Source organism: Triticum aestivum, chromosome 6D, assembly GCF_018294505.1.
Source record: "Triticum aestivum cultivar Chinese Spring chromosome 6D, IWGSC CS RefSeq v2.1, whole genome shotgun sequence".
Lineage (NCBI taxonomy): Eukaryota > Viridiplantae > Streptophyta > Magnoliopsida > Poales > Poaceae > Triticum > Triticum aestivum.
In genome coordinates, this window is record NC_057811.1 from 422471676 (window position 1) to 422488412 (window position 16737).

Consider the following 16737-nt stretch of genomic DNA (forward strand, 5'->3'; position numbering starts at 1 on the left):
AGAAAGTTGGAAGCTTTTTTCTTGTAGAAATGACCCTTGCGACATTTTTTTTTGGTTGAAAGGGAGTACTCATTATGTATTTGAGCTGAAAATATGTTGTTTGTAAGGTCAGATGGGTTGTTAGCACCCGACAAAGAAATAGATTACAACATCCGATGATCTCAGAATACCATGAATTGTATGCTAAAAAGGGGATACCATGAATTTTATCGCTCTTATTGGGTTGAAATTTTTCGCCTACCATGCTAAAAAAAACAAATGATAACGCACACACGTATGACATGTTTGTACATCGCCCACACGCCTTGATCCACGTTGATTCTATTTTGCACGAATCCTAAAGAAATTTGTTAGAATCTGAGTGCCACGTGGGCATCATCGTATGTGTAGGCGTTGGAAAGTTCGCCCACACGCCCCGCAACACGCGGTTTGCCAGCTGCGTTGTGTGGGTGAACTAATTTCTGCCCACAGAGCCACCATCTAGTCCACGCGCGTGTGGGCGAACTGCTTTTCGCCCATACGACACTCGTACGTTGTTGGATGGCAACTGCAGTTGCGCGTACGTGGCAACCAGATAAACATACATGGCAACTATAGCTGGACCACACGTGGCAACTAGGTAAACACACACGACACTATTGTTTGACCATATGTGGCAAGTAGTTAATTACAAACGGCAACTATGGTTTGACTACACGCGGTAATTACCATAAATTAGACATGACAACTATAATTAACCAAAACAGAGGGAGTTGCCATGCTTTTACAACTATATTTGCCATTCCGGATGGCAACTAAATCGTCATCCACAGGTACCTAACGTAGCTGCGCCAGGACGTGTCGGCATATTTGCTTCGTGCCACACACACGGGGTGGGGATGAGTAGTAGTACCTGTTGGGCGTGTGGCACGAAGTAGCTGCACCCACATGGGTAATTCTAATGTTCGCCTACATACAACTCGTGTGGACGGATCTCTAATATGCCACCCGTGTGAGCAATATCAAGAAAAAAAAAGCAGCCCATTGGATCGAAGAGGAAAAAAAAAAACTGCCCGTTGGATTCGCGAGTCGCCGATTGCCGCTTCTAGCGGCTCCCGAAAATTTGAACCCCGCTCCCCCGGGATTTAGCCCGAACGACACCAGACTTCTCCAAAACACCCCAAGCGGAGTGTAGAAAAGTAACCCCCGCAAATCCCCCGAACCCGATCCCCTTTCCCTCGCCGCCGTCCTCCCCCACGAGATGCCGCCCGCCGAGGACGCCTCCGCTGCCGCCGCCCCGCGGGCGCCGACCCCGCCTCCCGCCCGTGGGATGGCGGCCGGCCCGAGGCTGCTGCTGCAGTCGCCGCCGCCTGCGTTCCCGCTCGGCTCCAACGACGACCAGCTCGAGCGCGCTCGCGCCCGCGCCATGGCCCGCGCGGCCTCCGTCCGTCGACGCTCCCTTGCCGCATCTCTCGCCCCCAAGACCCCGCATCCCGACCTCCTCAACCGGGACGAGGTCATGGACCTATTCCATAACTGCATCAAGCTCGCCTCGGAGAACGTACGTGCCTCACCCACCGTCAGAACCCTACATCGCTCCTGGATCTTACTAAGCTTGTTTTTTTTTCTTCTCTGTCCGTGGAAATTTGGCAGAAAATCAACCAGAAGAATACGTGGGAGCTGGGGCTCATCGACCACCTCAGCGAGATCATCCATGCCGGGGAGGAGGAGGACGACGAGACCAACTTCCAGAAAGTGCGCGTGATATGATCTTCAGCTTCCTTTCTTATTTTCAATCTGGAAGGAGCTTTGTGTTTCTTTTTCCTATGAAATAATAAGATTGGGGAAACAAATTATGGTTTTGCGACCAGGCTAGCTGCACGCTAGAGGCTGGCGTCAAGATCTATTCTCTGCGTGTGGATTCGGTGCACTCTGAGGCGTACAAGGTGCTCGGTGGGATCAACCGCGCAGGAAGGGGGGAAGAGGCTGGTATGTATCCACTTGCGTTGTTAGTATCTTCTAATTGTGCACCAATTTGAATTTATCTGTCTTGTTTATAAGCGGCTTGGTATAAATTGCAAATACTCTCATAATGCTGGAAACCAACTTTGCAAGCTAAACTCTGAAATAAGCTGTCATACATGACGTCCGTTTGTGGTTGACTGATAAGATCAGTTTCTAAACTGATGCAAAGGAAAATAAGAACATCTTTTAGGTTTTTAATTTAAAAATATCACCATATCATGACGACCTTAGCACCTTTTTGTTAAGGTAATAATCACAGTGTAATATTACCATTTCTTTGGGAAACCACTCAGTGCTACATACCATGTTATGCTGGTTTACATGAGTGTGCACTTTGCATGAGGCATCAACCTTCTGAGAATGATGTAGGTTTGGTTTGGTACATCTTTTTTGTTTTATATTGTTATATGACTATTGTTGTGAATTCCCTATCTGTTGACTATTGTCATAAACTTAGCTATGTGTTCATAGTTGCAAGTTTAATAACCATAGAAAAATATAAGCTACACAACTTCTTACAGTGTTTTGATTTGGAAATTGTAACAAGATTTGGGAGAAGGTGGCGATGCAGAGCCTGCACAAGAAGAAGGCGTCAACAAAAAAGATGCTGATAGGAGGGTACATAACATTTCTTTAATACGATTTTTCACTACCTGCACTTCACTTGTTCTTTATCTTGACAATGCTGTTTCGGCTATGCAGATTTCACCTGCTTCGACGCTGGAGTCCTCGTTTGAGGCTCTTAACGTGAAGAAGTTTGATGGTATGTTTCAAGCCTTTTCTCATCGTGCTTCTGTGGAATTTATTAATTCTATAATGGGGCTGAAACTACAAGGTCATTTTATTTGCAATTATAGCTGCCTTCACAGTGGATCCTCTATACCATCAGACCACTGCTCAGTTTGATGAAGGTGGAGCAAAGGGGCTCTTATTGTATAATCTTGGAGTATATGGCAGTTGTCGTGTGCTTTTTGATTCGTTTGAAGCGCCAGACAAATGCATCTTATCTGATCCTGAGAAGGCTGAGGTGATTGATCTTTCATTTGCTAAAGGTAATATCAGTTTGTCGCTCTGCTGTGTATGCTCTTTACATGTTGCTTCCAATTGGATTTCAGTGAGTTGCTACTACTCTTTGACAGAACAAATTGAGCAAATGATAGTTCACATGCCTCTACCCAATGACATCTCTCCTACCTTGAGGGATATCGTGGCTCAGTTTGATGAAGAAAATAAAAGGCCCTCACATGATGCATCTCCCGGGCAAATGCTGGTGATGGAAGATCAGGTGGTTGACAGTAATGATGACAGCATGCCACCTGATTGTGGAACTTGGGATTTTGGTGGTTGTGATGATCAGGACAGTGCATATGATGAAAACTGCAACCCAATGAATTTCAACTCAACAAATTATGAAGAGGTACTTGTAAACTAGACAAAATTGAGACATGGTCCTTCAGAAAAATAGTTACTACCTGGTTAGGGAACTATCTGTTGTTTACTTGTGCATTATGTACTTATCCATGCACTCCCTCCATTCCACAATAGAAATCCTCTTAGCCTCCCGAACTTTCCTCAAAATACTGGTCTTTCTAAACTTCCAACGCAGCTTTAGTGACCGTGTTCCAGTTTATTGCTTCATCAATGCCATCAAGAAAAGAGTTAATTAACCCTTCTTGACTTCTTGTGCTTCTGTGCCTTGCTTTTAGGAGGAAAAAGAGGCAATTTAATTCCTTGGTGATAAAAAAGATAAGGGCATGAAAATAACTGAAGGGTAACATGGACATCTCACTCACACTCTTAACTCTTGTGTCCAACTCCCAAACGATATCTTTTGAAACGTGGGAGTATATGAAGGCATATGAGGAAAAGTCAATTAGTCATACGGTAGAACTATTGATTTACATTTTGTATCTTGTACCTCAAGCATTTCTTTTGTTGTTATAATCTGCTGCCTACAACTGAGTATTGCTATTTCTCTTCTATTAGAACAATACCCACATCCAAGGTAGTACAAAAGAACAGTTATAGTTTGTTACAAGTTCAAAGTTCCAAACCTGATTCTACAAATTTGTTGTCTTGACTGTATATTGGTATACAGGAAACCGATGACTATGAGTACAGTTTCCAGGGTCCAGACGGTCCTGATGTAGATGAAAGGCTCGAGAAAATTGCAGATTTGTTGTCACTTGGTGCGGGATTCTCTTCCAAAACAAATGCTTGGGCTGGACCTGAGCATTGGAAATATCGAAAAGTTAGAGGTAAACCCTGGCTAGTCCTATTTTGGTTCCATTTCAAACTAGCTTATTTAATACTGAGTTTACCATTGTCTAGATCTGGAGCCTGCCCAAACTTCTTCTGGTGATTTGGAAGTAGCAAAAAAGGCAAAGAAGAAGAAAGGCAAAGACGAGCCTGATATTGATTTCACCAAAGCATTGGAACATGAGAAGGCAAATGTTTTTGCACCTCCCAAGAACCCAAAATCATTGTTGCTGCCTGCAAATAAGGGTAGCTGCAACAATAAACTTCCAGAGGATTGTCATTACCAACCTGAAAGCCTTGTTAAATTATTTCTTCTTCCAGAAATTTTGGTAATGCTTACTTTCATGAAAGTTATTCTTGATATGGGCCTAGGATCGGCTGTAATAACTGTGCATCTTTTTTTTTTGCAGTGTCTGGCTCGAAGAAGAAGAAAACCACTTGGTAAGTTTTGTTACATTCTCGCATTCTGTATTTGAATTGAAGATTTTCTCTTCCTGCTTAAGACTTTACTGTACTTCTTTCTGGACCTGCAAAAAATTGAAGTTTGAAAACAATAGGTTTACTTTTTTTCTTTCTATTTATACTATATGTGTCCTTACAAGTTAAAATTGTTGTTCCTCGTGTATCATATATTCATATTGCATTATTGTACTTCTTTCTGGACTTGCTGGTTTTGATTAAAGACTTTATTGCTCTATTTACACAATCCGGGAAAGATTTAATCTGTCATGAACATTGATGTTAGGTAGCATTCCGTTAGCAGTATGTCTCGGCTTACAGTTGATTTTTGTAATCTAAAAAAAATGGTAGATCCTGGTGCACGTATCTCCCGCTTGCGCAGGGTCCGACCACTTTGTCTTTTGTATGCAGCCTTTCCCTGCATTTCTGGAAGAGGCCGTTTCCAGGAAATTATTTTATAATCTGCTGCAGAAAAATAGCCTCAAAAGTAAAAAAAATTGTCAAGAAAATGATAATTTTGATAAAATCTGGCTAGATGATCCCATTTATCAGAATCCGCCGCAATGCGAAACAAAACCTGCAGCTCATACTAGGTTATGCCTTCAGGAGTACTATTTGCCTATATTTCTGTTGATTTGATTTTGTTATTTTTTCTGACATCATTTATCTGGTACAATGGTCCACGGTGCCTTTGACCTCCTTATAGATGATTCAAGGGACAACAGCGATGACTTTATGCCATCCAGACCTTGGGATGATGATAACCTGGGCAATGATCATGTTGATGAAGGGGATGCGGCTAGTGATGTGGAAGAGCCAGTAAATCTTATTGCCAAACCAAGACAGGTGCATCCTCTGCCCCTTCTGCTTTCAAGACATTCATCTCTATGTACTTATATTTGGACGTTCTCCTGTATGTTTATCTTTCTATGTCCATCTGAATGTCAGTGGCCAGAAAAATCATCAAATGAACAATATTGTAGGCTTAAATGGCAGACAGTGGTTTAATCTCCACCGAGCAATTACTATCACCGGCTGTATTTAATGCTCGTGATTGTCTTTGCCATATTATGTTACAAGTTTACAGTAATATACTGATCCAAGGTCAAGACATGTATAGCAAACAATATTGAAATAAGCAGCTGGAAATTTGCTCCATGGCTCCAAGATACCATTTCCATATTTCACTTGAATTGTTTGAGGATCCAAGTCAGGCAGTGGGTTGTATGCACTATGGCGCTTATGTGGACTTGTGCACCAAGTTCTATAGTTTACCATATAATGGTATGCAAACCTCTGAAATGACTTGACAACATTCAGACGACATGCATGTAAACATGCCATACAATTTCATGTCAAAATTTTACCCACACATCAAAGATCAAAAGGGACAAATTCAGCAGTGAATATTTCCAAATCTGAAATGAAACAATGTTCTGGTGCTATCTAGTACTCCCCCCTTCCCAAAATCTTAGGCAGATAAACTTCTCTAAAAAATCTGAAAATGCAAGGCAGATTTGGATCTCTACCTTCTGGCTCCCAACACACGGTATTCTCTCCCGTACAGTAAAGCCAAATTTGGAACTCTATGTTGCGGTTAGGCAGAGCCCACCTCGCCTAGCTCTCCCCGCGCAATTTCTCCTCTAGAGCCACCCTGTTTGTTATTTTCATGGATCGGACAACCATGTTTGTTACAGATATAGTCTATAACTGTGCGGTTCAGCAACGACCATCTGTATGCTAATTTTTCTGCCAAAAGCTTACGCGCCATAGATAATCATAAGGAGGGAGGACTATGCATAGTCAATTCTTTTCATTATTGTTTCGCATTATGAGGATTGAATCTGGATCTGATTTTTCATTTCATGGAAGATGCATGTAGGAAAAAAAATAGATGTTTTCCTAACTTTTTGAATGTTGAACTAAAGGTGTGGTGCGCTGAGGCGCTGATTGCACCTAAAATCCTCAGTGCTCTCAAGTCTCTCAAAGGATCTAAGCACAATCTTAGATGTTTTTACACGAAAGGCTTATATAAAGCCCCAAACAGCCGGCACCCAACCATACAAACACTGCACTGAGTTCATCAGTATAACAATTACAGCCCAAAACAAATCAAACAATAAAAGAAATATCAAATGTCTGATACAGCGACAACTTAGCACTCGGCTCGAGCTAGGATTGACTCTTAGCCGCCCTAATTGTACTGGCATGTACCTTTGCAATGTTATTGCTAGTACTTTGGTTTGGGTAGCATGTTATCATAAGAATTTGGGTTAAAATGGATTGTCAGGATAAAGTTTGAGTCTTAAGTGGCTAGTTCAGTCTGTCCATGGGCATGCTTTGTAATTTAGTAGAATGCAAGGAAATATAATTGTCCTTTTGACCTTTTCCTCATAAAGAGTCTTCCCTATCACCACCACCACCACCAACAACAACAAAGCCTTTAGTCCCAAACAAGTTGGGGTAGGCTAGAGGTGAAACCCATAAGATCTCGCAACCAACTCATGGTTCTGGCACATGGATAGCATGCTTCCACGCACCCCTATCCATGGCTAGTTCTCTGCTGATACTCCAGTCCTTCAGATCCCTCTTTACGGACTCCTTCCTTCAAGTCTTTTCTATCACCACTGGTTTATTTTTTTCTACAATTATCTGATCTTGCTTTCAAGCCAGCCAATATCTATCGACCCTCTTCTGCACATTATACCCTGTTATGAACTACTGTTTCTGACACTGATGATGCCACATAATGTCTGTGCAACATCGGGTTAGTTGATACTCGACTACCGAGGGCTCCTCCAATCTACAGTTGTTGGCCTTTGGGCAGAGTGCTAAGCCCGAACAGTTATATACATAATTTTTTATTGTTCCAGGCTGATGACTCTTATAAGTCTGAAATTGACTTATGTTGCTCTTTGTGGTATAACCAATTTACTTTTGGGCCGTTGGTCAGTTCTGAGCTGATGCCTGTTTTCTTTGTGATTGAATCATAGGTCAATAAGATTGATGTACAATATGACAAGGTATCGAAACAAGTCGATGTTCATGCCTTAAAGGAAGTGCTCTGGAATCACATTCATACATCTGCTAAGACTGCTGATCTGGTAATACACGTGCTTTGGTTACTACTAAGTACTATCATCAAATATAGGTCTAACTGTCATTTTTTATGTAGATTAGCTGTGGCATCCCCTCTTAAAAGTACTTGTTTAGCACAATAATTTGTTCAATTTTTTTGATGAAGTGCTTGTCATGATTATGACTTTTCCTATTCATTGCAATGCTACATATCTTGATGGATTTTTTTGATATATTACATACGGGGCCACTGTAATCTAATATATACCAAGTAACAACCATGCTATTGCCATTTACTGGCTTTCTTGGTCCAAAACAGTTTTTGGTAATCAAGTTGCTTAGACTAAGGTGACATTTTGGGTCTGAGTTTTCGTATTTGATAGTATACATACTATATATTTGTAAGGATATTCTATTTGTCTGTAATAAGCAATCGCTTACTGCTCATCGCTGGAATGTTGCAAATTGCTATGGGCGGTGTGTCCAACCTTTAAGGGGCTGAAAAGAAATACCTTTAGACGTAGAAAACAAAATTTGTTGTGGTTTGACAATTTTTGGGTGCCATATATTCTTATTTTGATTTAAGAAAACATAAGAATTTGTGTTGTGACCAAACGTGGAATATTTGAAAAAAGGATCATTTGCAACACAGGCAACTGGAGTTATGTAGTACTACTTACATTCATATGCACCTACATACCTAATACGTTGCCCATGTTTTATTGATACCTTTAAACAAAAAACAAGGGTTTTAATAATAGTATAGTACTTAAAATCAACCCTCCTACTTGACTTTATATTCATTAGCAGCACGGGCAACTGGAGTTATGAACCTATATTCATATGCATCTACATACCTACTCCGGTAGTGGCATAGTGCACTCATGCATTTAAACGGACTTAAAAGAACATTGTTACTTTACAGGTTTGAGTACATGTACATTTTTGTCAGGGGAATAGAATAAGTTTACATGTAAACAATTAACATCACCATGTGCACACATTATATTTACATTCTTCACTAGTATTATGATTTCCTTACTTTGTTGGTAAGAACCATTTTCCCTTCCCGTCTTATGATTTACTTAAGCCTGATTGTAATTGGTCCTGCAGGAAAGAGATGACATAGAACCGTCTCTGTGCCTGACGAAGGTGCTGCATGATCTTCCATGCAGTAACAGAGATGTTTCAACGACTGAAATCTCGCCACACCTCTATTTCATTTGTCTCTTGCATCTGGCAAATGAACACAGCTTGACGCTGCGCGACCGACCGACGTTGGATGAGATTGACATATACATTCTGACTTCACCGCTTGTGAAGTAATCTCTGCTGGTCTGATGTTTTATTACGCCGCCACTGCATTTTGTATCATGTATTTATTTGATGCCATTTCTAATTGATCGGGATTTCCCAGGATGTATGTGCTAACCTGCAAGTGCTTGATGACTATCTGTAATCACCTTTCGTGGCATGGCTTATGTGATGAACATCGACGTATTTTGCTATTTTTTTAGCAAACATGTTTTGCAGTTCTTTTTCCACATGTTCTGCCCTTGTCTGGTATCTCACCAATAGCAAGAGAATTAATGGTTGATCTTTTGGTTGACATGTGTTATTTTCACTAAGACATTGCTAATCATCACTGAGGGGATTTTATAACGTGGACACAGAAGCCAAAGAACAAGCAAATTCGTGGAGTAAATTTGCCCTGTAGCATTTCTATGGCACGCATCATATCATTTCTTTACATCAAGAATGTATCATAAACTTGTTGCATGTCATGGTGTGGGTACCCTGGTCTAGTATTTGACCAAAACCATTGACTGTATGCGCAACAATGATGTGCACAATGCCAGGTTGATACTTCGTGTCAGATAAGTGCCTGGAGTACTATAATCTTATTGATTCTTCTGTGCAGAAATTCGAGTACGTATCTCATCGCACTTCACATGATGTTATTTTTAACTTGTATGAAAATTCTTTTCGCATGAACCTCGAGGAATTTAGTGAGTTTTAAAATTCCCTATCGGGGGACATGCACTAAGCCTCGCAAATTTGGTTGCAATAAATTTATACTTAGTATTACTAGGGGTGAAACTAGAGGCATAACAGGAGCCATTATGGGGAGCATTCATTTTCCTGCTATACGTTAATTTGCTCTGTTCATAGGTAGATGCATTAATGATAAACATATAGTCATCTTTGCGCTCCTGATTTGAGCATCCTTAAAAGTACGATGTTGAGAGATAAACAATTTAACATGGGGGCCATTGTTGCACTTCGTTTACATAATAATGCCCTAGTTGGTGATTTCTTTGGTGAAATTTATGCTACACGCTTAGCTGCTCATAGTACCCATTAAAGAAAATGATACCTTGTTGCCACCTAGTTTTCTTGATTACGATGTTATGAAACGCCACCAATTCCTTGAAAGGAACGACCCTTCGCTTAGATACAGACTAATCTTTAACAAGCGTCGTGTCTTTCATATTACTTTGCCTGCTCTTGCCTTCTTTAATTTCCAAGAAAAACATAGTCATTTCATACTTGAGGAGGAGGCCTAGGAGTACGAAGGGCGGTGGAGACCGCCCATCTTAATGAGGCAGGACGCCAAGCCATGACAACTGCACTTCAGTACAACCCGACCTACAACTACGGGTACTATCGAGGCTACCAGGGACAATAGACTAACTTAGGACAAAAGGCTAAGCTTTGGGGAGTACGTATTTCTTACCGACATTACATTCATGTGCTACACATTCATTATCGTTGTCGGTGTTCATTCTTTTTCATTGTATATCCATGTTACTTTTATTTTCGCTTTCTTGTGCGTTTGAAAAACTTTGAAAATCCAAAAATATTTCTCGCATCTTTTTTGTTTTTCTTCCTTGTTAGTTATTTCTTAGTAGTAAAAGAAAACCCAAAAAGATTTCTCACTTTTTCTTTTGTTTGTTCGGAGCTTTCCCATGTAAATAGTTTTTCTCGTTTTCGTATTTCCTTCGTTAATTTGCTTTCTTAAAAAAAACTTCAAAAAATTTCAGTGTATTTATCTGAAATTCTTTTTTTTCTTTGAGTTGTCGTAAGGAGAAGACCATGATGAAAATGTTGAATGGCTCTCGTATGCTTTATTGATGATTTAATAAGGATCTCATATTACATTGTCTTCTTCTTTGAATAAAATGTTTGCAGATTTCAGCTTAGTCCATGGCACACCTGCACTATTATTATTTTCATATCATTCAGTCGAGCAAGTGAAAGGCAATAATAACGATGATTTGGTGAAGTGATTGCGGTGAAGGAAAGCTGGTATGAACTCTCCTTGTTTTTGTTTTTATAAATATGTTTAGCTCGGTCGATCTTGATTCAACATATTATGAGTAAACATATTTGTGATGACAATTAGAGATTATAGTTGCTCATGCCATACTTAAATAGCTAAGAGTGAATAATGATTTATCTTGAGTATCAACATGCATTAAAATGGTTATCATGTAGTATGATAATATGGTATCTCCCTCTGAATAATTCAAGTGGCTTGACTTGGCACATATTCATACATGTAGTTGATTCAAAAGCAACATAGCCTCCACGATGTTTAAGTTCATGGTGTTTATATCCTACTCATGCTTGTGCTCGATGTTAATTATCCTCAATGCATGATTATGACCGTTTTCGCTCTCTGGCTGGTCGTTTCTCAATCTATTTGCTAGTCTTCGGCTATACTAAGCGGAAATATTGCTTTGTTCCAGATGAGTCCACTATATCTACTTATATGCGGTATTACGTTGCCGTTCCAAGTAAATTTGCATCTGCCACCTCTAAACATTCAAATAAACATCTGTTTTGTATGCCCGTATCGCTCATGGAGTGACAGGGGCGGTCAGTATCTTCCATACTAAACGGGTTATTCTCACGATGAGTGTTTATTCACTTGTCATTACATGAGGGGGGCTGGTATTCGGGATGTCCGGTCCTATGATCAATACGAAAATAATAATAAAACAAACTCCCCCGGAAAGTTGTTGGTATGGAGGGCACCCGAGGATTCGGTTAGCCATGGCTTGTGCTTGTATGGTGGGGAGAGGGGGGTAAACTTTACCTTTCTGCTTGGGAACCGCCACTAATGTGTTTAGCATGGAAGATATTGAAAACTCTTAGTCGTGACGTTGACAGAAAATGCATACCTCTTAGAATTGTATTCATCTCTATTTTAAGCTTCAAGCTCTGCCACCTCTTCAAATCAACGCTTCCCTCTGCGAAGGGCATATCTATTTACTTTTATTGTTGAGTCACCACCTTCTTATTCAAGCACCAGTTGGAGAGCACTATTGTCGTTCTTATGCATTGAGTATAGTTAATGTTGGGTGTGACTCGACTGGATCTCCTCTACCATGAATTACAATATTTAGTCGCTACTTGAACTTCGGAGGTGCTCTGCATTTATGCTTTGCGGTCTGAGAAAGCCTAGCGAGATACTATGTTATCATATTATATCATGATTGTTTTGACAAAGCGTTGGCATCCGAGATATCTTATTATTGCTCGCTAGTTAGTTATGCTATTGACATGAGTAAATGTGAGACCTAAGTATGACAATTTTACTTAAAATACCATGGCAAATTTTGATATCCTTCTGCCAAGGCAATTTTTGGTCATATTTTGTTTTGTATTGTCCATTCTTCTTTTTACATGGTAATTTTTGCCATGGCAATTTTCTTGTTGCCATCTAAGCATTACCATGGCAATTATAATTTTATTGTTTGTAGCATGGCAGATTCATTTTTTGCAACATGGCAAAGTTGTAGGCCAGACCATTGCAAATTTACCTTTCTAACCAATGACAGAGTTAAAAATTTGGACCAAGGAAAATTCATAGATCATGGAAAAAAATTTATTTTTGAACATGGTGACTTTCTTTTTAACCAAGGCAAAAAAAATCAAACCATGTGCAAATTCATTATTGGGATCATGGCAAATTCGTATTTTAAATCATGGCAAATTTATATGTTTTGTGCTTGAGACGACTGCCACGCAACTGTGGCGATGCATGCTAGAACGGGTCAACAAGGGTGTTACAACTGTGGCGACAAAAAGCTGGAACCGGCCGCCAAGGAAGCTGCAACCGGCGAGAGCAGTACTGGAAGCCGTGCCGCTGCCGCCATCAATGCTACAACAGTATGCACAAAAGCTGGAACCGGCGACGTAATTTGTTGCAGCCGCGAGAGAGTGCATGTGTCATCGAGGCCGATTGCTGGAACCGTTAACAATAAATGTTGTGACCATGTAACGAGGAAGCTGCAACAGGCAAAACGACGACGCTGCAACCTGGAGCGCAGAAAAAAATGCTACGAACTGCGGTGCGCTGCGCTAGCACGCACGTGGGGGGGGGGGGGGGGGGGGGGGGGGGAGGAAGGGGGAGGTGCAAGCTACTAGCGGAGGTCAGCCGTCGGCATGGGGGTTTCTCGCGGGGGTGTGCGAGCGCGCGGTGGCGTTGTTCCACGCGCAGGATGTGGAGGAAGAAAAAGAAAGAAGATAAGAACATGTAGATAAGGCCGTGTGCGAGCGCACGAGCGACCGGGGCCTGCCGGCCACAAGAGTTTACCTAAAAAAGCACAGACGCATGGACACTAATTCACTTGCATGAACACTGAGAGGAGACACGAAATTTTTGCGACGCTTGTTATCTTTGCGTCTTTTCTGTTTCTCTTCTTTATTCAGTATAAGGGATGTTCAGTAAGGAATCAAACATGACCGACTCCTATGCCACGATCTGTTTCTACCATGCCACGATCAGCTTGTAACAATGCAGCCCACTTATACGACGCGCCTCCACGCAAACAAAGTACGTGTCAGGTTCTTTATTTTGCACGATACAAAACGTCCAAACTAGTATACTACTTACTGAGCACATGCAACACATCTGCTGTGCTCGATCGACATAGAACAAGGATAAAACGGACATGACGGAACTGCTAACAGAGAGTAGCAGCAGGCTTGACACTCACTAACTCGTAAGTAAATTAACGGCTGACGGTGTGGGTTGATCATCAAGAAGCAGCTGCTTGAAATTGATGGGTGCGGTGAAATTTAGCCCTACCGGCGCGGCAAAGATGGCCTCAGCGCCCTTGTTGGAGGTGGCCTGGGTGCAGTGCACCGCGTCCCAGAAGAGATGGTCGTCGTGGTTGGGGCAGGTGGTGACATCGGGCACGCACAAGGTCTCCATGCCGAACATCCCGCCGCCGCAGCACGCGCTCTTCACATCGTCGAACCCGGCGGCCTCCGGGTGCGCCGTGTAGTTGGTCACCAGCTTGTAGGAGCTCCCCACGGAGTACCTCATCCCAGGCAGCGAGTGAGCGAGCTTCGCCATCTCGATGCTCAACTTTTTGTTGAAGCCCTCAGCGAGGCCGTTTGCGACGCGTTCGCACATGTCCAAACCGGCCTTGGAGAGTATATACCGCATCATCGGCACGCATCCGACAGGTGGCACGTCAATGAGACCGAAACGCCGCGCCCCGAGCCCATACAGCGTCTGGACATACTTGGTGTAGTTGGACAGAAGGTCCCGGTGGAAGGACGGAAACTCAAAGATCGACCGTCCCTTGAAGATGAAGTCAAACATATCGTTGCCGCCGTCGCTAATGAGGAAGAGCGACTTGGACAGCAGCGCATCGATGTCCACGGTGCCATTCTCTATCATCTTTGCCTTGGTGGCCGCGAAGTACTCCACCTGCTTGCTCAACGGGAGGTCTGCATTATGCTGTCGATGCAAACAAGAAACAGGATTAGTACAAGTAACTCAGACATGGTGAACTAATGCAAACAAGTTGTTGTTAGAAAAAAGATAGACGGATGTGCATACAAAATGGATATAAAAACTGTGGGGAAAGAATGTGAATAGAGTGTCGGCATTATGGAACAAAAAGAGGCGCAATTAAAGAAGCGGCAGTACTGACAGTGATGTCGAGAATGCCGGATCCACCGGAGGCGTAGTTGACTCCACCCAAGCCTTTCAGGATCTCAACGCTCGTCTCCGGCGTCAGCGACAGGTAAGCCGGCGGGCTCATATCAAAACCCAGCAGCCTCGCTGCATTTCAGTTTGCATATTTCTGTTAGTTTCATGGGTAGAATGACATGATAAAAAGTTCCTGCGCGTAATTCTTACAGATGGAGTCGGCCATGTTGTATCCGTTGCTGAACCTGGGCACGATGCCCAGCGGGAGGTCGACGCCGTAGGGAGGCGACGGCGTAAAGTTTCCCAGGTTGCCCACGTCCATCGTCGAGTCGCCGAACACGTACACCGCCGGCACCAGGGGCACCTCCTCCGCGGCCGCCGGCGAGGCCACCACTCCGCCGCCGGCGCAGATAATAGACACTGCAACCAGTATCATCAGAGCCTTGCCAGTGGCCACTCTCACCCCCATCATGGCGCCTGCAGCTATATCTTTTTCTTTCCGAACTGCAGAGTAGCTGGAATGTGTGCTTGGAATGGTAGCGGAGCAATCTACCGGTGAGTTGGAGCAAAAGCCCAGGCCCTCCTGCCTATTTATACACTATATGATGTACTGTTGCAACAGCAATAACGCACGTGATATCAACCGGCCGGCTAGATATGTTGGTCACTTGCAAGGACTTGGTTACCGAGTTAAATACCGCAATTACCGACCATATAAACGTGTTTGAGTAGATACTATTGCTGAAAGAAAATTTCTGGTTTTGTTTGAATTTTAGTAGCTATGCCTGTACAAATGTGTTGTCTTCACTACATTTCACAAAGTTGATTGTGGTGTGATGGTCTAGGATAAGTTACTCTACCCTTGTTCAAGCGCTAGATGGCGTATAAGCTCACCTACCAATGAGATGCTACACATGTCTTATCATTCTTTTACTTCATTTTGCGAAATAATTTTTGCATTACTCAAAGTTAGGTGTTACAATCTTGTCCAAAAAATTTCAGGACATAATCTGGGCTAGAGCCAAGCTAGACAGTTGTTTGGCCATGCAACCTATCAAAGTTTGTCATGAAATGATTAGCACTATTTCTGCTCCGATGAATATCAATGATGCAAGAATCACGTTCCCCCATACTGAATTTGATCTCTCAAATGATGAAAGCATACTACACATGTGTTAACATTCATTTTATAACATATGAAATTTACCCGTAATTTATGCTTACCACGGGATCTCAAATTTCGATACCCCCCCCCCCCCCCCCCCCCCCCCACAAAAAAGCCAGTCCGTAGCCAAATCCTTGGTCACTGGCAGTGTCTTGGCTTCTCATGACAAGTTCCACTTCTAAGTGGCACACTACATGCATGACCCATATACTACATCCAACTACCTAACGGCCTGACACCACTTTACAAATACTCGTCTCTTTGCGCCTGCAAAAAAAGGGAAAATTTAAGTGATGTATATGGCCAAAATCTGACTAGGGATGGCAACGGGCCCCATACCCGCCAAACCCATGGGGATTTCATTTATTAGGGGGTAGGGATGGGCGAAAAACATCCCCATGGGGATATTTACCAAACTAATTTATTCCCCGTAGGGTACAACGGGGATGGGGACGATATCCTATTGCCCAGATCCAATACCATCGGGGACCTGGTTAGTAACTACGACACTGCGGTCAACCTTAAAATATTCACAAACAAACTTGCGAAAACAAAAAAAAGCTCTGAAAAAACCCTTAAACCTATCTCACGTCCTCATCTCAGCTGCCACCATGACCAAGAAGTCAGTATGACCTAGATATGCATTAGCAGGACAAGGACAATACCATTTATGTATGTTGATTATAGGGTGTCATTTTATGTATATGAGTATTTGTTTATGTGGATGGGGACCCTAATGGGGCCCCGTTGCCCAGTGGGGCATGGGTATGGGGAAATTTCATCCCCAGTCATGTAAACGGGGACGGGGATGGGATGA

The 16737-nt window shown here is 42.5% G+C and overlaps 2 protein-coding genes across 2 annotated transcripts; one reads left to right on the plus strand and one right to left on the minus strand.

The window, feature by feature from the left end:
* Positions 1-1166: 1166 nt before the first annotated feature.
* LOC123145533 (condensin complex subunit 2) lies at positions 1167-9409 on the plus strand. The gene is made up of 13 exons (XM_044564964.1): positions 1167-1540; positions 1633-1734; positions 1851-1968; positions 2552-2622; positions 2707-2767; positions 2862-3056; positions 3144-3421; positions 4103-4262; positions 4336-4592; positions 4674-4704; positions 5429-5568; positions 7716-7826; positions 8914-9409. Exons 1-13 carry the CDS (start codon positions 1241-1243, stop codon positions 9124-9126), a joined length of 2037 nt encoding a protein of 678 aa, XP_044420899.1. The 5' UTR covers positions 1167-1240; the 3' UTR covers positions 9127-9409.
* A 4398-nt stretch (positions 9410-13807) lies between these two features.
* On the minus strand, positions 13808-15227 carry LOC123141825 (GDSL esterase/lipase APG-like). The gene is made up of 3 exons (XM_044560894.1): positions 14966-15227; positions 14757-14887; positions 13808-14560 (listed from the first exon to the last, which is right to left on the minus strand). The coding sequence occupies exons 1-3, from the start codon at positions 15225-15227 to the stop codon at positions 13808-13810; spliced, it is 1146 nt and encodes a 381-aa protein (XP_044416829.1).
* Between the last annotated feature and the right edge of the window lie 1510 nt (positions 15228-16737).